The sequence below is a fragment of the Pteropus vampyrus genome, unplaced genomic scaffold (assembly GCF_000151845.1).
Source record: "Pteropus vampyrus isolate Shadow unplaced genomic scaffold, Pvam_2.0 Scaffold134, whole genome shotgun sequence".
In the NCBI taxonomy this organism is placed as follows: domain Eukaryota; kingdom Metazoa; phylum Chordata; class Mammalia; order Chiroptera; family Pteropodidae; genus Pteropus; species Pteropus vampyrus.
This window is the reverse complement of record NW_011888915.1, coordinates 774,003-797,293: the sequence shown is the minus strand read 5'-3', so window position 1 is coordinate 797,293 and position 23,291 is coordinate 774,003. Positions and strand designations below refer to the sequence as shown.

The following is a 23,291-nucleotide window of genomic DNA, read 5'->3' as shown; positions in this document are numbered from 1 at the left end:
TCCGCCCCTCCTCCCGCGCCTCCCGGCCTGAAGCGTGGGATCTGAGTCCGCTAAAAACGAACTCGTCACCGGCCACCACCGAGAGGGTGCCGCTGGTGAGAGCACCTCGTACCAAGCGCTGAGCTTCCCCTATGTGTTCTCACTAACCCTCATCACATACCCCTGACACTGGGGTCACTGCCCTTTTTTAGAGGTCGTTGGCGCCCAAGAAGGTCAACACAGCAGCGACCTGATCCCTGGTATCTGGCTACAGAATCTCGGTTCTAGATCAAGGGTCAGTCATTACGAGGCAGAGGCCAAATCCGGTCCAGGGACCGTGGAAAGTATATGAAATTCCAATTTCAATGTCTATAAATTCAGTTTTATTGGAACACCGCCACTCCGTTTGTTTAGTATGACCTGCAAACCCTAAATTACTTACTATCTGGCCCTTTACGGAAAAAGTTTGCAGACCCTATATCCTCAAAAACGTCTTAGATCTAAAAGCCTATTTAGGGTGAGTGATTATTATAGCATGTTCGTTTTTATCCAGTCCTTTACTGTTTTAACAGTCTCATCCGTGGATATAGACACGATCTTTCCTGAACTAAAGCTCTCTGAGGAGCTGATATGAAAGGCAAAACCTCGGAGTTAGCCATGCTAAGAGCTTTCCAGGTAGCAGGAACACGTGCAAAGGTGAGAGGGGAGTGAGAGCTTGCCTGTGGAAGGTCCGAAAGGACAGGCGTAACTGTCATATAGGAGACAATTATGCTTGAAGAGATTCAATATTTGACCCAAGAACACAGCTAGTAAATGCTAAAGCTAGAATGTAAACCCTTTAAGCTGGCTTTTCAAACTATTATTGTGCAACTAAATTATAAACTTTGTGGACAAGAGTATTTGTCTTTTAAATATTTTGTTATCTCCCACAGCATCTAGCACAGTTTTGCTTATCTAGCAGACATTTGAGGTGTCTTGTTTCTTTGTCACATCCAGCCATCTGGGATTGCTGCTACCCACAGGTCCAATACAGGAGAAAACTTGATCTTTGAGGCTTGTTGCAATTTCTTCTTGATTGCCTTTCCAAGTTGGCAGTCTAGGGTTGGCATTAATATGATTATTGGTTTAGCTTCTAATTTTCTAGTTTAGTTAACTACATATTTTAAGGCACAGCTGTGTTTTGAACCTATCCAAGGCTTCTGTATGTAGGAGCCAATATAGTCAATAAAAACTCTATCTTCCTCACTTTGAATTCTCTACCAGTATCCAAACTCCTACCTGTCTGTCCCTATTTCCAAGCTCTAGCCTCATGCATTTACAACAAATCCAGCAATATGCCAGTCTGAGAGTCTCGGTACGCTCTTTACTCTGTCCCTCAATGGTTTTTAACCCAGGAAAAAAAAATTTTAATGTAATAAGGTACAGTGAATCATCCCAAACATAAAGCCCTACCTTGTGGTCTTATATAAGGGAGGGAAATGTCTGATTTGAAAATTTTAAAAATCTTTATCAATAGAGAGTAGAAATCCAGACTTTGCCCAGATTTTCTAAACTTACATGTAAGGATAAAAAAGATGGTCACATAGGCTATTGGAACTATAGTTGCCATCTTTATGCATCTCTGCAGCACTATACTTTTGTGGGAAAGAATTTGCTATCCTTCTCATCTACTTCTTTCCTAAGTTACTTTCTCCCTCAATAGCTATATACGCTCTGCATGTAGTCATAAATATTTATCACAATATAAATACTGGGCTTTCTCAAAGGAAAATTTCCTCCTGAAAGAAGAAAAGTTGATCTCCAGTTTCCAATCTCCCTTTCCTACTCCTCTTCTGATGCCTGAAACCAAAATATTTTATTAACAGTAAGGCCTTGGTCTTTTTTTTTTTTTTTTTAATCTGAGTTCCCCTAAAGCCTTTAATAAGTAAATTGAGATTATTTGCATTGATTCTTGGGTGGATAAACTGGAGAACTGAGAAACTGAGTCTCTGCTGTATAAGGTCTCCAGTTGGCAAGCAAATTGTACGGGAAAAAGGGAAACTCTGATAGTCTCGTTCATGGATCCAGGCCTGCTTCAAGCCAAGCAGAGAAGATAATCCAAGGCTGTAAAAATTACACTTTGGCTTCATCTTGTCAAGAGAGTTTCCACAAAGTTATTAATTTCAGGTTGCCGCACTTAGAAACTTATTTCCCCACAGAATAACAGTAATACTTTCCATGTGCAACACTTTTTATGTGAATTGCTGACTCTGAATCATCCATCCTGAAAAAAAATGTTAGGGACAAGTAAGAGCATAGCTCATGTCTGTTTCCCTTTATTTCCCCAGTTTCGATAAAAAAATCTCCGCATAGATGTAGACTTCTGTCTTCCACATCCACGTGAGGCCTGTCCTAGGCAGCACTGAGCTCAATGAGTAACCAAGAAAGGTTTGTTAAATTTTAAACAGTCTCATTGGTCTAATATCTCATTTCAGGCCTTAAATGTCTCTAGCTAATCTTTTCTTTTTCTTTTCCCCCAGTTAATCTTAACAGGGCTCCAAGTAAACCATGCGGTTCCATTTCTACTGGCTTACTACTTCTTTTCATTCTCACTACATTACTATGCATTTCATTAATGGCAAAAGGTAGTATCTTCATATTACAAATAAAGAAATTACCCACTGATAATTATCACTGTTTGTGGAAAACCTCCTAGGTCTTAGACCCTTTCATACACCATCTCCTTAATCCTGATGACAAACCCAGTCTGCAGATGAAGAAATTAAGGAAATGTTCATCCCTTGCTCAGCTAGTGAGTGGTGGAACCACAAGTCAAACTCAGATCTGTCTGACTACAAAACCTGAGCACTGCTCTGGGCATGGAGGGAAATACAGGACACAGGATGGTCAGGTCCCCCCTCGGGGATCTTCGCAATGAAATAGAGAAGATAGTAAACACATGTTCAAGATATTTTTTAAATATAAAAATTGTAAGTTAATTACAGCTGTGTTGAGCTATATTAACTAATGCTGAGAGATGAAGAAAATTGTGTGACTAGGTAGGATAATCAGGCAAGGATTGAGGAGAAAAGGCTTTGAATGAGAAAAAGGCTGTGTTGTGATGGGAAGAGGAGAAGGCGTACCAAGTCATGAGTCCGCTCGTACAAAACCTCCGAACGGGTCAGCAGAGTTGTTCGTAAAGGGATAAAATAGTAAATATTTTGGACTCTGTGAGCCACAAGCCTTCTGTCACAACTACCTTGCCATGGTTATCGTAAACACAGCTATAGACAATATCAAACAAATTGGCATGGCTGTGTTCCAATAAAACTTTATTTATGGCCACTAAAATTTGTATTTCCTGTCATTTTCATATGTCATAAATAGTTTTTTTCTTTTGATTCTTTCCAACTATTTAAAAATGTAAAAATTATTCTTAACTCAGATCATACAAAAACAGGCAGTGGGCTAGATTTGGCTCCCAGGGAGTAGTCTGCCAACTCCTTAGTTTAGTAGGAAGACAAAAAAAAGTTTATGTGCTAATTGCTTAAGAAGTTTAAACCACAAGAGTAATGCAGAAGGCCTAATGGAGAAGGAGAGAAGAGAGGAGGATGGAAATTTAGAAAAGATCTTAAAACATAAATGGCTTGTGTAGAAATGCAAGTCAGAGGAAAAGGGTTACCTGAGTAGGAATTCAACAGGGACCCTTAATTCCTTGGTTTATCTTCTTGCCATAGGAACACCATTCATTCAATCATTCATTCATTCAACAAATATTAATTTAGCGCCACTACGGGAAAGCACTGTGGCCTTCTGCTTCGAACTTGAAACTATAAAATAATAGTTTCTCGTTTATTTTCCAAAATGAAATTAAGAAATGCTATTTTAGTTACATAAGTTTTGTATTATATCTTTATTTTCATTCATCTCTAAGTATTTCCTAACTTCCTTCGTGATTTCTTCTTTGATTATTTAGCAGTGTATGGTTTAATTTCCACATATCTTTGCATTTCTCAAATTTCTTTGTTATTGATTTCTCATTTCATTCCATTATGGTTAGAGAACATACTTTGTATAATTTAATCCTTTTAAGTTTATTGAGGTTTGCTTTATGCCCTAGGATGTGGTCTATCCTGGAGAATGTTCAGTGTCCACTAGAGAAGAATGTATATTCTATTGTTGTCGTTAGAGTATAATTCAAGTCTTCTATTTCCATGTTAAGATTTTGCCTAGTTGTTCTAGCCATTATCGAAAGTGGATTGTTGAGGTCTCCAGCTATTATTGTTGAATTATTTATTTATCCCTTCAAATGTGTCTGTTTTGCTACGTATATTTTAGGGCTCTATTGTTAGGTAGATATACGTTTATAATATTTACTTATTTTATATACTGTCTTGATCCCAAAGGGATTTAGTGGTTATAGGATTGCAAGAAATCATAGATTAGAAGTAGATGAAAAGTAAAGCAAAACAAGAGTAGCACATGAAACAGACTTTGTTCTTTGTTGTCTCCATATGAACAGAGCCTGGCACACAGTAGGCCCTTACAGGATTGAAATAACATCAAGAATGAGGTTAACACAACAATAAAGTTATACATGTTACAAGTACACCATAAATTTGGTGTGCAATTAAAGTGGAGGCCTGATTGGTTATACAATTGATAGTGCCCCTGAGCTAAATAAAACAAGAGAAGATACCAAAACCAATAAAGAAATTTCTTCCAAGGGTCGTCATTAACATTTAATTACAGAGATGCTACACCGAACCCTCTGTCTCAAACAGAAGATATGCTTTAACTTTTGGGAATCCTTCCATGCCAGGATGCTGCAGGATGATCCATGTACTGACTGCCACATTTAACTGTGCAATTGTGCATCGCCACACTCCAAGGATAGTCCCATTATAGTCTGTGCCAGTGACCCCCCCATCCTGCATGTTAGCAGTATACAACCTGTGCAACCCATAGGAGGAGACCCCATAAAATCTTTGAGTGAGTCCTCTCCTGACAAATGGCTCACAATATATTTAGGGGTGTGTGGGCAGCAAAGGAATGAGGAACAGCTAAGTGTCCACAAGGAAATCAAGTGTCTGATCCAAATCTTTGGATGCAATGTACCAACTGATGAGGATAACTGAGTGCCTTGAAAAAAAGAACAAGGTGAGTAAGGAAAGCACTTAACTCTCCCATCCTCAGGCTGATTTGTGAGATGGCACAAGAAAAGGGTTTCTCACATTTCCCAGGATGGTTTTCTTACTGTGTTTAGGGAGTATCGTAAGAAACACAATTGCGCAAGGGAAATACTGAAGCTGGGAGCTCTGCACTGCCGGTGCTGTGTCAGGGGAGAAACGGGGAGTGCTAATTATGACACAGAAGAGAAGCGCCTCTGGGGGCGAGGGTGGAGCGGGGCAATGGAAGAAGCTGATGTTGGCTTCAACTCAGCAGCAGCTCGAGGGCACACAGGCTGGTTCCTGCAGGTCTTCGGGGAACTGCTGCCCAGGTGACTAAGAGCAGGCCTCAGGCAAAGGAGAGAGAATGTCCAGTTCTAATGAGATTCTATGAGGACCAGGAAGTGATACCTTCGTTTTTAAGCAGTGCTGAAATCCTGGCCAAATCCTTCAGGAACTCCTCTCTAACATTATCCCATGTGGGGGCTCCCCCACCTCACGACATTTTCAGCAACAAAAGCCCACAAATGGGAAGACAAGCCCCCTTCTCTGCCAGATCCCTCCCTTCGAGTCAACCGTGCTATAATAGGATAGTGTTACAGGTAGGATGGCACACTGGGAATAACGCCTTTTCAGAGATGAGTGCAACAAAACAGGTCACAAAACCTCAGATTTCAGTTTTAAATGGTATAATGCAGCGGTCCCCCACCTTTTTGGCACCAGGGACTGGTGTTCCTATGAGAATCGAATGCCTGATGATCTAAGGTGGAGCTGGGGAGCATCTGCAAATACAGATAAAGAAGATTCGCTAGCTTTCCAGCTGCGCACTTCTGTGTGGCCCAGTTTCCAACAGGCACAAACTGGTACAGGTCTGTGGCCCCTGGTATAACAGGCCACAGGCCCCTTGCTAAGTGGCTAAAGCTGTTTTGGGCTCTTGAAACACCAACTATTCTCTTGCCTTTTCTTTCCTTTACCGGTTAAGCCGGTGTCACTCCATGAGCAAACATTATCAGTATACTGGTCATCCAGAACACCAGCTTAGATTCCCACTGATGTTTTTCACCATAAAGTTTTAAGGCACGACTTTTATTGTTCACTGCCCTAACAAAGTTGCTCTGATGTCACCAGCCTCCAAAACACTACTTGAATAACTCAAATATATTGAGCACTTACTTTACGACACGGACTGTGCCAAATAATTTACATTTATCATCTTTTTTATCATTCTCAATAAACATGTGAGATAGAGTCAATTTCTATCTCTATTCTATGGATGAGAGAACAAGTTACATGGAGGCTAATTATTTTGTCTGTGTCTGTGTGCCATAGAAAATTAGGGCTAAAAGGGCTTTAGAAATTTGATCTGATTCTTTATGTTACTGATGAGGAAACTGAACTCAGAGAGATTAAGTCATATACCCAAGATCACACAGACAGAAGAGGCAGAGCTGATACCTAACACAGGGTTCCCTTCATCCTTGAACTATACAATTTACTACTTTAGATTAACACACATTACCATGACCTCCTGTTCTCTGTGAATATGTGGCCCAACCTTTTATGACTTGAGGATTTGTGCCATCTCCACATGTGCTGTCATCATGCAATCAAACTGTGATTCAAAAAGATGGTGGGCCTCATGCTCTCTCTGCATCAGATTGATGATATCAAACTTCGTGACTCAGAACGTGCAGAAGCTCTCTGGCCCTTACAACTTTCCCCACAGGAAACCCTCCAGGTGCTTGGTTACCTTTTGAGTTTTTCGTGGGTGGCAGAGAACACATCTAAAAATAGATCTGTCCCTAGCTCTCCCAGAAGAGGCTTGCAGCCTAAAAATGTCACTTCCTTCTCCCTTCCAAAACACAGACATCACTTCCTGGAGTGAAGTTCTTCTTTCCCAACCCAGCAGCTGCACAAGGAGAAGCCTTCCTCCCACCTTCTTATTTGGGGAAAGGAGAGGAGTGTCTCTTGTCAGCAAGAAGGAAAGACTTTCTTAAATCGCTTTGGCAAAAATTGGTCTTCTAAAGCTTCAGGGAAGAAGGTGTGGGTCTCTGGCCTAGTGTTTTACCCCCCTGATGATCAACTAAATGGGACAATGTATGTAAAAGGGCTTTGTAAACTGCAAATACCGGGAGCTATTATGTGCCTCTGCATGTGTTCTCTGCTTCTTCAAAATAGCAGCAAGCACAAGGGATGGCTTTTCTTGTGATAATTCTGGTGACACAGATTTTCCAGCCACAGAGACCCAGGGAGTTTTCCTGGCCTGGGCTTTTTTCATGGGTAACTCCTTGTGTGCTGGGATAAGATCAAGACCACTGCAAAAAGCGGTTCTGAGGCTGGGCTCATGCTGGCTAATATGGGGTACAGGTGCTAGAATGAGTCAAAATGAGTTTCAATCAGCCAACAGAATTGAGGAGACAAGGAGAGAGCCTTGTTCAGCTGTAGGAAGACCTCCCGATTGAGTTTCTGCCACTGTTTTAACCTGGAGTTATTCTTAAGACAAAGACATGTTTGCTAGCTTCTCACCAAGCATCATGTGATGCTTGAGCTCCATGGAACGCCTTGTCATGTTAGAGGTGTTTCCAGTTCCTTTATCTATTCATGCATTCGCTCATCGGTAGATAGATATTTAATTCTTACTCCAGGGGCAGCTTTCTCTGTTTAAAAAATTCCTCCATTTTCTGCCCATATACGAAGCCCACATAGCATGAGTATAGCTTGTTTAACTACAAAAAGTAAAGATGTACCTATTTCCATTGTATCCACTTCCTGCCATCCTTCTTGCCCTTCACCATAAACTAGGGATATTTGGGGATGTTTTCTGTTCCTGGGAACCATTGTGCTTCTGGAAAGTACTATTTTCAGAATGCCATCATACTCTTTTGATAGTAATTTTTTACAGTATTCTTACAATATTTATTGGGCACTCTTGTGCCTAGCTCCACAAGAGATCCTGAGGGAATATAAAAGCAATAATAATAATAACAACACAAACACACATATCATTAAGAAGAACAAGAAGTGTGAGATGTGCCTGGGCTTTGGGTATTTACAATAGCATTGTCAAGTGAAGGTGAATATATATGAAATAGTGAATGACCAAAGGCAGGAGACATGTATGTGATTCATACTACCTATCCCATGCCCAGGACAGACAGCAATAATCAATCACAATATTCCCATTGAGGGCAGAAAACACCAAGAATCCTTCTCAACACAGGGCTGAGTTGTCTAAAGTTGACAGGTAAAGTACAATCCATCTATCTCCTCATTCCATCCACAATTTTTGACCAAGTTCAACAGAAGTTCAGGAAAAGAAGAAATGGCCATATATACTGGAATGGATGGGAAAGGTGCCACAGAGGAGGGTAACTTTAGTGGCATCCTGCAGGACCGATCGAATTTGGGTACAGTAGGTAAAAAGAGAGGAGGAGGAAGGAAGAATAGTAGTTGCTGTATTAAAGCTTTTTACATTTTTAAAATATGTAGTCAAATCTATGTCCCTCTTTTTGTTTAATGACTTTTGGCTTTAATTTAGGGAGGTCTTCCTCACTCCCCAAATCATGAGAAAACATTCACCTATACTTTCTCCTAATACTTTTATTTTCTTTTTTATATAAATATATTTGATCAAGACGCCATTTATTTGGGGGTAAGGAATATGGTAGGAATCCAGCTTTAAAAAAAATGCCTAGCTATATCTCATACATTTGTTGAATCATTTAAAAAGTCTCCTTTATCATATACAAAATCTCCATATATACTTGTGTTTATTTCTGGATCCCTGATTCTTTTTCACTCCTCTGTTCATAAGTATTATTGGGAGTCCTGCGTTTTAGAAAAGTCAATTCGCAAAAACCTCAACATACAAATTAGATAAACCAAAGAGAGGATTCTTTAGGCTGCAGTTCACAAGCTACCCTAACTGCCCCTGAAATGAGTCAATTTTTTAAAAGCTTAAAATTATATATATATCTTTTTAAATAACAGCTTTATTGGCATATAATTCTCATGCCACACAATTCATCGATTTAAAATGTACAATTAAATGGTTTTCAGTATATCTGCAATGTGCATGCAATCATTACCACAATTTTAGAACATTTGCCTCATCCCTCGAAAAACTCAGTTTTAATTGGCAGTCACTCCCCATTTCCTCCCAAACCCCTCCAGCCCTAGGCAACCACTAATCTACTTTTTGTCTATATAGATTTGCCTATACTGGACATTTCATATAAATGAAGTCATACAACACACACACTTTGTTATCGGGCTTCTTTCACTTAGCATAATAATGTTTCCAAAGTTCACACATAATTTAACATATATCTGTCCCTTCTTTCTTTTTTTTTTTTTTTTAAATCGAGATAAGAGTCATATAAAATCAACTATTTAAAAGTGTACAGTTCAGTGGAATTTAGTACCTTCGTTATGTTGTGCAACCGTCACCCAGAAAGGAAACCCTGCACTCGTGAAGCAGTCCTCCCCACTCTCCCACCCCACCCCACCCCACCCCGGCAACCACTAATCAACTTGCTGTCTCTACGGATTTGCCTAGTCCGGACATTTCATAGAAACAGAATCATATGTGACCTTTTGTGTCTGGCTTCTTTCACTGAGCATGCTGTGTTGTCAAAGTTCGTCCATATTAGAGCATGTGTATCCATACTTCATCTCTTTTTATTGTTGAATAATCCATGGTATGAACATACCACACTTCATTTATCTATCCATTCATCAGCTGATGGACATTTTGGTCATTTCAACTTTCTGCCTACTAGGGGTAATGTTGTTATGAATATTCATGTACATGTTTTGTGTGAACTACACACTTTTTTCAAAAGGAGCATTATCTTTTGCATGAAGTCATATACTTTGCAATACCAGTCCTGCGAGCCATCTTTTCAGGACTATTACAAAGTTTATTTGCTCAGAGCCTGGTTTCTTTAAAGCCAAATGTAATTTCATTTACAGAGGCCCTAATCCTGTCAGTCTATGCTAATTTGAACCACTCTTAAGGAAAATCGATTATGAAATTAATTGAGAAAACTGCAGTCTGGTGAAGGTCATGACTAGGTGGGTGCTCTAAAGGATCTAGTGATAATGATAATGGTGGTGCTGAAGTACAATGAAATACAAGGTCACTACACTTTTTAAAGTTCCTTTCTTTGCAAGAATAGGATCCAGGTAATTTCATCCATTCGTGTATAGGCTAGAGGTTCAAGTTTTAAACTAGCTTAAACATTTAATAGGTTTTGCCTATTAATCCTGCCATTAATAGGATTACCATAGACAAGGTTCGATGAAAGAAATCAAAGAAGCAAAACAAAGACATAGTTTTTTAATAGACCCGATTCCCCCAGTGGACTCTTAAGCTCTTGAGTACAAGGACTGCTTCTTTGTGGTAGGCAGACAATAAATGTAATGTATTTGTTAAATTTAAAATTTTCCAGCCTTTGCCCCACTCACCTCCTCTCACCATATTGTTTTGCTTCCCCACAGCCTCACCCAGTTCTAAGGCAGATTCTCAAATGATGATTTATCTGAGGCATTTATCTATTTTTAACATTTGGAGGAAGGACCGGGAAGCATCAACAGTAGAGAACCAAATGATCCCATTCAGTCATGTCCTTCATCTGCCAATTATGAAAGAAAAGTAATTTCTTCATACTTTGGAGGCTGTACTGAGAAACAAACAAAGCAAGAGCTTAAATACTAAATGAAATTGACTTGCCCAAATCCTAAGGTGGCTGTGGAGGTGAACAGACCCGCCACTGTAAGATTCTAACCCTCTTCCCAGGGCTCTCTGACCCCCCTCAGTGTCATCTCATTGCAGCTCTGGGAGAAAGAGAATAAGCCAACCATTCAGTGCTGCTATTTTAAGCATCGAGTCCGATTAGTGGATGCTGGCAGCCGACATCGGGCTTTGTGCTAGAAGCACCTTCATGGACTAGACAGGCATGTACTCCCCCAGATCCACTGAAGACAAACAGCAGGGAAGTCCAAAAACCCCTTTCTGGAAAAGGCCTCTTTGCCCCTGGCAGATGTGCCAGGCCAAAGGTGACATGTTCCATCTGTAAGTGCCTCAAAAATCCCACAGAAGACTCAGCCCTGCTAGAAAGTGGTGGTTGCGAATGAGGGAGTGGCTGGTTCCTTTTGTATTATGTATTTGGTAATCAGTTCAGATGTCACCTCTTCAGAGGGGGCTACCCTAGTGACTCACAAAGCCCTTGAGACCCTAGAGATGACACTGCTGTTGGTCTCACCCAGCACAGCACCCTAGTCCTGCCTCCCTCTTAGCCACAGAAGCTCACTAACGGTAAAGGGTGGCAAGGTCACCATCTGCAAGGGTGGTGGTTCTTTTGTATAGCAGACCCTCAGTTTTTCACTGGTTTTACCTCCTATTCCGATTAAATGATTGTGATTTTCACCCTGTCCCAGAACAAAGAGCTGTGACTTGTTTCCCGGTGTTCGTTGCTAATTTCATGCACCATCAGGTTTCATGTTTTCTCGTGTTTCCATTAGACCTTGTTTCTCCTCTGGGATGTTGGAACATTGTGGGGGGCACACTGTGATACACTAGAATGCTGGGGAGCTGCAGAACTAACCTGGGGAGAACTTGTCCCCTAGCGACCAACACCCACCCACACGAAGCTTGCTCCCCAGACTCCCCGCCTGCACACCCAGAGCAGCCATCACTCACCAGTCACAGCTAAGCTTGGAAATGGCTTCTGGGTTCTTCTCAACAGCGCTCCAGGCAGCCACTGCTGAACTTAATTGGCACTATTTGGCAATCCTGCTTGATGTAGTTCAATTGAAAAAAATATATATAAATCTGTCTCCCAAACTGGATTCAGTTACACTGTTGCTCAGATCATGTTCCCTGTACATTTAGTGCTGTTGCATTAATTTTCCCAACCCCAAAAGTCTATAAGATGAGAGGGGCTTTATTCCTCAAGAAAGAAGGAAATCTCTCTGAAAGCATCTTTTAAAAATAAGTCTTAATGTTTTTTAAGCATAGAGAAGTACAGAGAAGAAAACATTTAATGGCCCATGTTCTCATTGTCCAGATCACTCCTGTGATCAGATAATAAATATAAAGTTTCAAATTTCCAGTTATAAATGTTTAAAAAAGATAATAACTATAACATTAATTCTAATATTCACTACAGCTGCTGAGTCCACTGAAGCAGCCGTGCTTTCCTCTCACTAAGGTGCCTTGAGAAGAGGAGTATCTTTATATATATATTTAATATATGTATAAGTTTTTTGAAATTTTAAACATTAAAGTATATAATAACAAGTGATAACTTCTGTTCCTGACCCTTCTAATGATAACAATTATTAATGAGTAATAATTTGTTATGGGTCCTTCCAGAAAAAATGTGTGCATATATGTATATATACATATATATACATACACACATATACATATATACATATACTTATACATGCCTTTTAAAATTACCAAAAAGGAGAAGAATCGTGTTTTATTACATTATATTCTCTATCTTGATTTCCTTTTTTTTACTTAATAATATCTCTTGGCATTCTTTCCTGATCCACCTTCTTCACTTTATCAACGCATGGTTTTCTGACACATAAACATGCCATAATTTACTTAATCATTACCCCTTAATGGCAAAATATCTTTTAAAGACTTTAGTAGGTCTTTAATACACTACTCATTCATAAGAGAGGAGGGACCCCTATTTCATTCATCCATTCAGAATCCTGCAGCTCCAAAGGTTATTTAGCTTGGTCCACAACATCTGGCAAATATAAGTAAAAAGCAAAGCATCCACAGAACTGGGGGAAAAAGCCATTTGCAATGCACCTGAATGACGATCACACAATGATCATAAGCCGTAAACACTGACAGTCCGAGAAGACTCAGTCAGTCACATGATGGGGCCAGGTGGCATCACCCTGGGTGACGTCAACGCAGCACTGCTTCACACAGAGACTTCAGACTGACAATGTGTCAGAAGCCTTACAGCACTGAAAAGGCTTTATTTTATTCATAGTGGTATATTCACTACAGCTTATTCAGCTAGTCCACTGAATCAGCCATGTTTTCCTATCACCAAGGTGCCTAGAGAGTAGAACCATCTTAATATGTATATATTTTTTAAATTTTCCAGGGAAAGAGACCTTTGCTTTGTCTAATTCTAATTCCAGAGAACTGAGGTGATCAATTCAGGTAAAACAGAAACTAGCCTCATTTGACCACTTAACTGTGTCCTAGGCCTGTCATCTAACCACGTAAGCCTATAAAATGGAGCTAACGATGCCTACCCCATAGGGTTGTGAGGATGATTAGCTGGGACAATTTATGTCTATAGGAAAACATATGGTATAGTCCCACTTGTGTATTTAAACACATATCAAACATGTTAATCTGCAAAGAGGGGTGTCTAGAAAGATGTTTACCAGAAGGTTAACCTTGGTTTTCTCAGGAAGTTGGATTTCTGGAGATATTTTCTTAGTTTTTTTCCCAGCCTGCTTGGGTTTGGTTGGGGGATTTAAAAGTTTATTTATATTTATATATTTAATTTTATATAATGATTAGGAATGACTTTTACAAAAAAACATAAAGCCATTTTCAAAATCAGATACTGCGTATAAAGAAAATCACACACATTAAGTGCTCAATCAATGGTAGATGTTATTACTGTGAAACCTGTCATGAAAAGATGGCTTGTTCGATCCCAGAAAATCACCAGTTAACTATATTTAAGGCCCACAAAGCCCAATCCTTAAGAATATGGGCTTTGGAATCAGAGAGTCCTTGGTTTAAATCCCAGTTCTACATCTTTTCTTTTTCTCTCTCAATCTCTTTAGATGCTACATCTTGAGCAAAACACTTCACCAGTTATAGATTTGGTTCCTCTAACTATAAAATAAAATGCTTTTCCTTTTACCCAATCCCCCAAATCCTACACAGCCTTCAAATCTTTTGGTGTTTCCAGCTACTCTGACCACTGAATTCCCAGAGTATTTGTGACTTTGTCGCTCTTTAGGGCTCGGGATACAATGATAGATTTTAGTCATAACAACATAGCTAATTCTTTATATAATATCTATGCTTCCCATTCTCTTTACCAACAGGACTGGAATTTTATGTAGGGCAGCAATGTGTCCCATTAAAAATACCTCCCAGACTTCCTTGCAGTTAGGGGTGGCCATGTGATCCAGTTTTACCAATGAGGCATAAGTAATATTCTTATACTATTCAAGGGGCTTCCAAGAAAATTGTTGTATCCCTCATCAGAAGAGAGAGATTCGGCTGACACACGCTCTTTGCCCTTAACTCTTTCCCTTATCCCTGCCTGAAGCAAGAAGATGGCATTTAAAGGGGTAGCACCCACCTTTGCAAGGATGAGTATAAGAGCCAGCCACTAAGAATGACAAAGCACAAACGCAGAAAAAACCAGGTCCTTGGTGACTTCATGGAGATGCTGTAAAAATCCTGGACCACAAACTTTAGACTTCATGTTACATGAGGAAAATAAACCTTTACTAAGTCAAGCCACTGTTGTCAGCATTCCGTTACATGCAGCCAAACACATTCCCAAGAAAATAGGGTTGCTGTGCAGATACAGATAAGATGTTTGTCAAGCACTTAGCCCAGTGCCTGGAACATAGGCATAACTTAATAAATATTTGTTGATGAGTTCCAATTTTCTTCCTAGTAAAAGGGAATTAAGAATTGAAAAATCTGCCACAGAGGATGGACTATAATAGAAAGTTGGGAACTTTATTTATTCATTCATTTGTAAAGTTCTTCAAATTATGTCTGGCACACAAGAAGCGCTTTATAAGTATTGATAAATAGATATAATCCTAACAAATGTTTACTGAATGTCTACAACGTGCCAGGCACTGTTCTAGATGCTGGAAATATAGCAACGAACAAGACAGTGTTCCTGCTCTCATGGTACTTTCATTTTAGAAGGAACAGCAGCAGATGAATAAGCAAATAGGTGAATAATTAAGAAGTTGTCATGAAAATAAAAGAGGATGGTATGATAGAGACACCAGAGCTCCTTGGGTAGGGAATTCAGTGAAGGCCTGTTGGAGGAGGTAACACTGAAGGCAAGACGCGCTCCATGAGGAGCCAGCTCTGCCAAGGTCTGAGGGAAGAACATTGCAGGCAGAGGGAAGCTTGTCTAAGCCCTATGGTCGTTGGTGAGTTTGGTGATATGGAGGAATAGTCTTCCTGAAGTCACCAAAGGCTCTAATTTGTAACCACAGAGAGGAATGCATACCCAGTGCATGAAACTTATACAATTTGAGGGATCTCTTTAAGAAAAATAATACTAAAGTGCAAATATGAAATGGGGCGTTGGAAGGGGCCTTTGCAAGTGAGTGGCTCTGAAACTTAAGTTTCATGAACTGCATGGAAAGCTTACTCCTATTTAGACCTGAGGTGATAAAGAAAAGTAGTTTTGAAGTATGAATTATTTAGACTCTTTTGGTAGTCAGAAACCCATTTTAGCTAGATGAAGTGAAAAAAGTTGGCATTTATAGTAAAGTTCTAAGACATCTCACAGGACCCAAGGATGAGAATCTAGGTGGGTCAAATATATGTTGCAACCAGAAACTCAGACACTAGCAGGCCTCCCCATGTTCCATCTCTTCCTCTCTAAACCTACATATGTGCTTTGTTCTTTTCTTTCTCCTTGAAGATCAGATCCATCTGCTTTTCTGACCCATGACGCAGAACACCTTGGCCACCCAGAGAACTCCAGTTTACAAGTTATAGCCCCAACCATCGGTTGCCAGTCCAACTTCCCAAGGAAGCACTCTGATTGACACGGACTTGAGTCAGGTGTCCATTCTGGGTCAAAAAACAGCACCATGGCAACTAGGAGGCCACTCAACCCTCAGATCAAGACAAAGTCAGTCACCAGAAAAAGGAATCATTGTGAGTCATAGAGCAAAACCAAGAGATGTCTGCTTACCTGTTAGTTTCTGACTATAGAGCAGCACTGTCCAATAGAAATATAACGTGAGACACAAATATGAGCCACATACGTCACTTAAGTTTTTCCAGCGGACACATTAAAGAAGACAAAGAAACAGATGAGATTAATTCTAATAACATATTTTGCCCAATATGTCCAAATTATTACTTTAACATGTACTCAATACAAAAATATTTTATGCTCTTTTTTCTTTCTATAAGTCTTCAAAATCCAGTGTGTGTTTTACACCGAACGCACATCTCAATTCAGACGAGCTACACTGCAAGTGCCCAACAGCCACGTATGCCTAGTGGCCCCTACAGAGGACACGCAGGTCTAGATTTCTCGGCCAAGATCTGGTTGATGCTGCTACTCATGTACGTCACAACAGGCCCAAGTTGGTGGTGATCAAACACAGTGTTCTCTTTCCTGACACAGTCGTCATTACTGCACGTCCACTCTTGGGCTCAGGATTAATAAATCCTGATAAATGTGCAGGATTACTCATCATTGGCTTTCAGAGTATGTACAGCCCAAGCGCATTTGCTGCCAAATTGCAATTACAGAGTTCTTTCTTTGATGGATTCAGAGTTAATGTCTTTGCACTTCCTTTATTCCAGAAATGAAATTAAAGCCACTCACTCACATGCACACAAAAGGCCCACAGAAACCTGCAGCTCTATCAGCAAATCGTTCAGCCTTGGTAGGAAGGTCATTAGACTGGTTTTATATAGAGCCCATAAAGCATCAGGAAAACAGATAAATGTCAAAATCCTGGTTGCTCTACTGCACTTCAGCTTAGCCTCCCAAAGGTAATAAATACATCTCTCCAAAGTGCATCTGCTTTCTCTTCAATTTGCTGCATCCAGGTAAATAAGCTCTATAGGACACATTCCTTCTTCATTACATATATAGTTCCCCCCAAGTTTTAGCCAACACAGATGTATACAGGTCAGATCTGCTCCATCTCACTTTGAAAGCCTGCTTTCTATTCTGTCTATAGATTTTTTCAGGTGAGTTTTATTGGAAAGATCAGATAACTGGTTTAAGAAAGTCTCTTGTTTTTCTGTCTGGAGGCCATGTGTAACAGTTGTCTAATAATATGATAGCTACTGTACATCAAGTACTTATTATGTGCCAAGCCATGTGCTAAGTGCTTACAGAAAATGTCATTTGATTTTTTTTTTTCAACAGTGCCATAGGTGAGTACTATTAACACCCCATTTTACAGAGGAGGAAACTGAGATTTGAGAAAGGTTAAGTGACTTGCCTAAAGTCATATGGCCACTAAGCAACAAAACCAAGATTTGAACCCACGTGGCCTGACTCCAAAGCTTTAGTAATTGATGTCTGCACAGCAATCTGACATAATTTCTGAAGTAGAAGGCCTCAGGTCTCACTTCTGGGGGCTAGCACTTTCACCAGAGGGCTTCTCGGGGCAGGGTGTCTGAGAAGAGAGGCTTGTCAAAACAAGGTCACAAGTGGACAGGGCTAGGTGGCAGCAAAATGGAGCTCCTCTTATGTGTGAAAAATATGCAAATGCCTGGGGAGGGGGCAGTTGACCAATCCTGGCAAAGAAGGGCTGGGCCCTACCTAGTCTGCCACCATTGTGAACTAGCTCTGACCTTATTCAGCGGTCCTGAACAAGCCACCTGGCGTTCAGTGATATAAAAATAATGTCTCTGCAGGGCCTCCCTGAGGACCTATTTGGTAGATTCATTCGTTAATGGTTATATAGTAGTTTGAATAGGCAAAGGGCCCAATAAAATCTCTACCCAGGCCTTTTTAGCACAGTACTGAGTCCCTGTTAATGATAAATGTTAAAGGGAAATCAAGCCCTCTTCAGTTTTATTGCTTTAATTGAGCAGTGTGGCAGTACTAGGCCAGACAGGAAAATAATAGCATGCCTATGTTAATTAGCCAACTTAATTCTGAGAGACACCGCCAGTAATGTCCTTAGAACCTGAATTTAGTGTTGGTAACCTCAGGTGGAGGTTGGGTATTGGATAAATATTTGTTGAATGACTAAATGCAAGAATGTGACATCTACTCAAGTGCCTACTATGTGCCAGGCAGTGGACTACTATACCAGGTTTTAAAAAGCCACCTCTCTGATGTCAATATTTTGTCTGGAGATTGAGAATGTTACCACACCACTCTGAATATGGATTTCTCCACCAATGAGTGCACAGCCAGCAGTAAAGCAAACTTTTGAACAATCCTGCTTGATAGCAAACCATCCAACAATTTCTCATAGCAAGGAGAAATTGAAAATCGGACAGCAACTCTTTTGGCAGGATAGCCCTGTAAGACAGGAATCTCCACGTGCCAAGCACAGCATAAATAACAGAATTTTCATGAGATATTCTGATAAAGAACACAAATTTTAAAATATGCAGAATATTTTCATCCTTTAAGGACAACTACTCAGACTTCTACAAGGCAAGAGTAAGTAAATTCTTAGAGGTAAAAGTCACATCTCAATTGCGTAACCGCGCCCCACCCCGCCCCACCCCCAGCCCCCCAACACACACACTCTTAACTCTTTGGAAAAATGCAAAATGTGCATGTTTCCAGAGAAATAACCAAGCAATCGTCCAGCTGGTTTCAAAAGTGGCTAGACCCAGTCAATCATTTAATGCCCCACCTCACGTGAGATCAGCACAAGAGAAGTCATTGCCAGGCTACAGTATTTTCTCAAACCATAATTTATTCATTCATTCTTTGATTTATTCAATGAAAAAAAAGGCAGGGTCTATTGCATACCAGGCACTTTTCGAGGCATCAGTGACGCATGGACAAAACAAAGATCACCTACTGTCCTAGAATGTACATTTTAGCAACTACTACTTTCAATTCACAATAGAACCCAAGTACACTTTAGATTGTAGTTTAACAAAATAAAACAGCCTTTGGGCTAGTACTCAGACTTTCTTGAGTTGATTCATTCTCTCAGCAAATATTTACTAAGTAACTACTCTGGAACAATACATGATGAAGATAGGGATCATGTTTTCACAGAGCTCACTGTTTAGCTGGAAACAAAGCATTTATGGAAAAAAAACAATACTACAAGGCATTAAATGCCATAACCAAAGCAAACAGGATGCTGTAAAAATTCAAAGAACATTCAGCTTCATGGAGATAACTAGGTGACATTAGAATTAGGATTTAAAGGATTGAGTATGAGTTGTATATGTAAAATGAGAGGAAAACAGGGCATACTAGGATGACAGTCTGTAACTGATCAAAAGTAACCGATCTTATTTTCTAATATACATGTTGACAAAACGAGGTTATGAAAGCTGCTATGGACTGAATGGGTCTCCTCAAAATTCATAAATTGAAGCTCTAATCCCCAGTGAGATGGTGTTTGGAGGTGGGGCCTTTGGGAAGTAATAGATCGTGAGGGTGGAGGCTTCGTGATGGGATTAGTGCTCTTAAAAGGGTCACAAGAGATTTCTCTCTCCACCACGTGAGGACACAGCAAGAAGGCACCATCTATAAACCAAAAAGAGGGCTCTCATCAGAAACCTACCATGCCACCACCGTGATCTTGAACTATGAGAAATAAATGTTTGTTGTTGAAGCCACCCCATCTGTGGTATCTTGTTATACAGCCCAAACGGCATAAGACAAAAGGAAAGACTTCAACTTGCTTTAAAACTTCTTTATTCAAATGAAGTTTTAGAGCAGCTATTGTCTACAATTCAACTGAACATTCAGGGTCAACCTACAATGAAAAATCAAAAGTGTAAAATTGGTTTCATCTCACATGCCCACTGTGAAACTGGCTGCTAGAAGTGTTGTGTTGCAAATAATTTTGAGGCTGTATTAAGGTTTAGCAGGAAAGGGCTGTGATCGATTCGTGATGTCTGCCACAGGCACAGGATTCAGATGTGGTGGTTGATTTATCTGCCATTCCTGCATTCGGGTCAGATATCTGAATTGCCCAGTGAGGAATGCTCTACCATAGAGGTTTTTAAACTGTTTTAGTCCCAGAACCCTTTGCGCCAAGAAAATCTTACTCAGCATTCCAAACATTTAAAGAGTGTAGCTGTACTTGTTGAAACAGGGAAGTGAGAGGTCTAGAGTCCCACTCACCCTCCTCCTCACTAATCATGTGGCACCCGGAGCACGGCCTGAAATATCACTACTTTATGACACTGTTGCTTTCTGTGTTACAAGAAGAACAGCATTTCATAATTTGTTCATATTAAATTCCACGAGAGGGATGATAATCACCATTTTACAGATGCAGAAGCTGAGATCCAAAGAGATTGAATGCTAAGCCCGGGGCTCAGGACAGATGGTTAGTGAAGAAGTCACGAACCAGACCCAGGCCTCCTCCCTCTTAACTTGGGTGTCACACTCTAACTCTGCAGCTCCATCAGTTTGTCACGGGCTGAACACTGGGGGTTTCTGAAGAAGAGAGCTGAGGTGGGTTGAAATAAACTCGAGGATATAGGGGTGGAGTCCTGCCCCTCCGTCGGAAACTCTGCCTCACTCTGCCTTCACCTACATATCATTTCCACCAGCCCCACCGTCAGTGACACATTAGAGGCCTGAGCAGCTCCGGGCTCCTGCACAGACTTAAGTTTCCTCCTCACTTCATGAGCTGTGGCAACCCGAGCATGCCCTCTTTCCTCAGCTACGTCTAAGGAGAGCCTGTCATCTCGGCCTGGACTAGAGCATGGGGTGGAGCTGCAAAGGGCTGAAGCAGGGTGGTCACATTGAGACCCCCCCCCATAAGACATTTACAAATTACATAGCACTTCCATTAGCTCACCAAGCCCACCCTTCTCACCATCACCAAGGTCACTTCTAGCCTAGACCACAGCAGCTACCACCTCCCCTCATCCACTCCGGCTTCACTACAATTCCTTTCATTTTCCACACTACAGGCAGAGATCTTTTAATAATGCAAATCTGATCGGGTCACTCCTCTGCTTAAAACCTTTTAACAGCTTCCCACTGTCCTTAGTATCCTTGGAAAGAACACCTACTTGTGAGAAAGTGTGTGTGTAGGCACACCTGCATGTATGCATGTATCATCTCGCAAAGGAGGGTTTACAACATTGAAACTGGCACATGACATCAGTATTGGCTCCATTTGGTACACAAAGAGCATATATTTATTTATTCATGTATATTTATTTAGGTCCTGCCTCATTCCAGAAAAGAATTGGAGTGGCTTTGTATATATATAATATGTTTCCTGGGCAGGCAACAACAGGAAACTTTCTCGGCTATATTTTGGGAACTTTAATCCTGTGGAATGAATAAACTACAGTGTAAAATAATAATAAATGAGTATTTTATTATCCTTGAACCCCCGAAAGGAAACTAAGGGACGAGATGCCTGCAGAGGTGCTCTGTCACAGCATTAACATGATTTCTGGATCACTGAAAGAGCATTGCAAGGTGCATTAGGAGAAACCGAGTCACTATCTAAGATGGCAGCCTGTGTTTCAATATCATCATAGCAGTGGCGCCTGGGTCCCCAAGTCAAAGGAACTTCCCCCAATCATGTCCTCAGAATTTAGAAAAGGGCCCTTTCTGATAGTGATTCCTCGGTGGCCCAATTTTATTTTTAATTAAAAAAGCAGTTAAAATTAGGTAACACAGCATTTCAAAATTCCAAAGGTAGAAGAGAAGAGTGCCTGTAATAAAAGCTCCTTCCCATCCCTTCTTCCAGCCATCCTGTCGCCCTCTCCAGAAGCGATCATTGTTACTCGTTTCTAGAAATAGTCTACGCATCCATAAGTCCGCACCTTCACAGTTCTTATGTTCATTCGCGTAGTTGAATTCTATCGCCATGTCCTGTGCCTCGCCTTTTTTCCCACCTTGCTTTTTCAGTCAACCGTTTATCTTGAGGCCCAGCTTCATTACAAGTGACCGTGAGGAACTGCGATGGGGCTGTGTGCTTGTGATTCTTTGTGGAAATGAGGGATTTGGTTGCAGCTGAACTGAAACTGTCTGACTTGGGGCTGGGGAGCTGGGCCCATATTTCCTCAGCTGACCCTGGAGCTCGTGATCTGGAGAATGGCAGCCCTGGGGCCAAAGGGGCAGTACGGGTGACCCGGGGTCAGACTATCAGCACCAGCCGCCCTCGGCACATTGCTCAGGGACATTTATGTATTTTTAGAGCTTTTTATTCATTTTTAATGACACTGGAAATATATGAACATATTCCTGCTGGGGAAAAAAGGTCAAACAATACAGTTGAAGTATAAGCTTATTTGACTCCACAAACCCACATCCACTCTACCCAGAAGTATCCACTACAGCCAATTTGGTATTTTGTGAATTTTGAGCCTTTTGTTTTGTGGGGGAGGAGTTTTTTGTTGTTTTCCTACACAGGATCATGTATCCAACTTGCTTTTTTCATTTAGCATTTTGTCTGTGAGGATATCACCTCTCATGCTGGGAAATGACATATCAAGGTGTTTACCTCCCAAAGGAGCAATTATTGCCCTGAGTCTGCCACCACCCTAGGACATTTGGCTTTTAAAATAATTATCTTCTTCTCTTTGAGTGTGTTGTAAAGAAGCTTCCTTTACACTTAACTCCTCAGAAATGTTGCTTACAAAATGCTTTGGTTCTCAGGGGTTTCATGGCGAACATGACAGGAGTCTCTGGGATAACATAAATAAGCTCCATCTAGGACAGAGCTGAGTATTCAGCACAATTGCTCCCCTTCGCACTCTGCTGTCACCCCTCCCTCCACAGATGGCACTGCCGCCCACTCAGATCTTCAAGTCCAACACTTGAGAGTCAACACGTGGGTATCCCCCACCCTCAGTTCCCAGCAAGCCCTGTTGGGCTTACTTGCAAATTCTCTATCTCCATGACCACCTCCCCGGGGCAGGTCTCCATCAGCTCCCACTGCAATAATCTCTTCACTAGTCCTCCTGCTGTCACTCCTGCCTTCCTACAGTCCATCGTCCAACAGGCTAGCAGAGTCATTTAAAAACATAAATCACACCACTTTCCTCTCTTGCTTAAAACCCATCAGTGGTTTCTGCTGCCTTCAGAGTAACACCCAGGATCTGTGGCGAGGCCGACAGGGCTCGGCCTGCTCTGCCAGCTGCTTCTCCAGCTCCATTTTCTGCTGCCCTCAGAACTCACCTTCTCTCCTCCACGCAACGCCACACCCCACCCACCTGAGCCTTGGCACTAGCTCTTCCTTGGA

The 23,291-nt window shown here is 41.0% G+C and overlaps 1 protein-coding gene across 1 annotated transcript in view; it reads right to left on the bottom strand.

Moving 5' to 3' along the window:
- The window catches only part of NDFIP1 (Nedd4 family interacting protein 1), a 71,857-nt gene extending 48,816 nt beyond the window's left edge, over nt 1-23,041 (bottom strand). The window contains exon 1 of the mRNA XM_011367502.1: nt 22,928-23,041. Coding sequence (XP_011365804.1) covers nt 22,928-23,041 — 114 coding nt within the window. The remainder of the gene's footprint in view (nt 1-22,927) is intronic.
- Between the last annotated feature and the right edge of the window lie 250 nt (nt 23,042-23,291).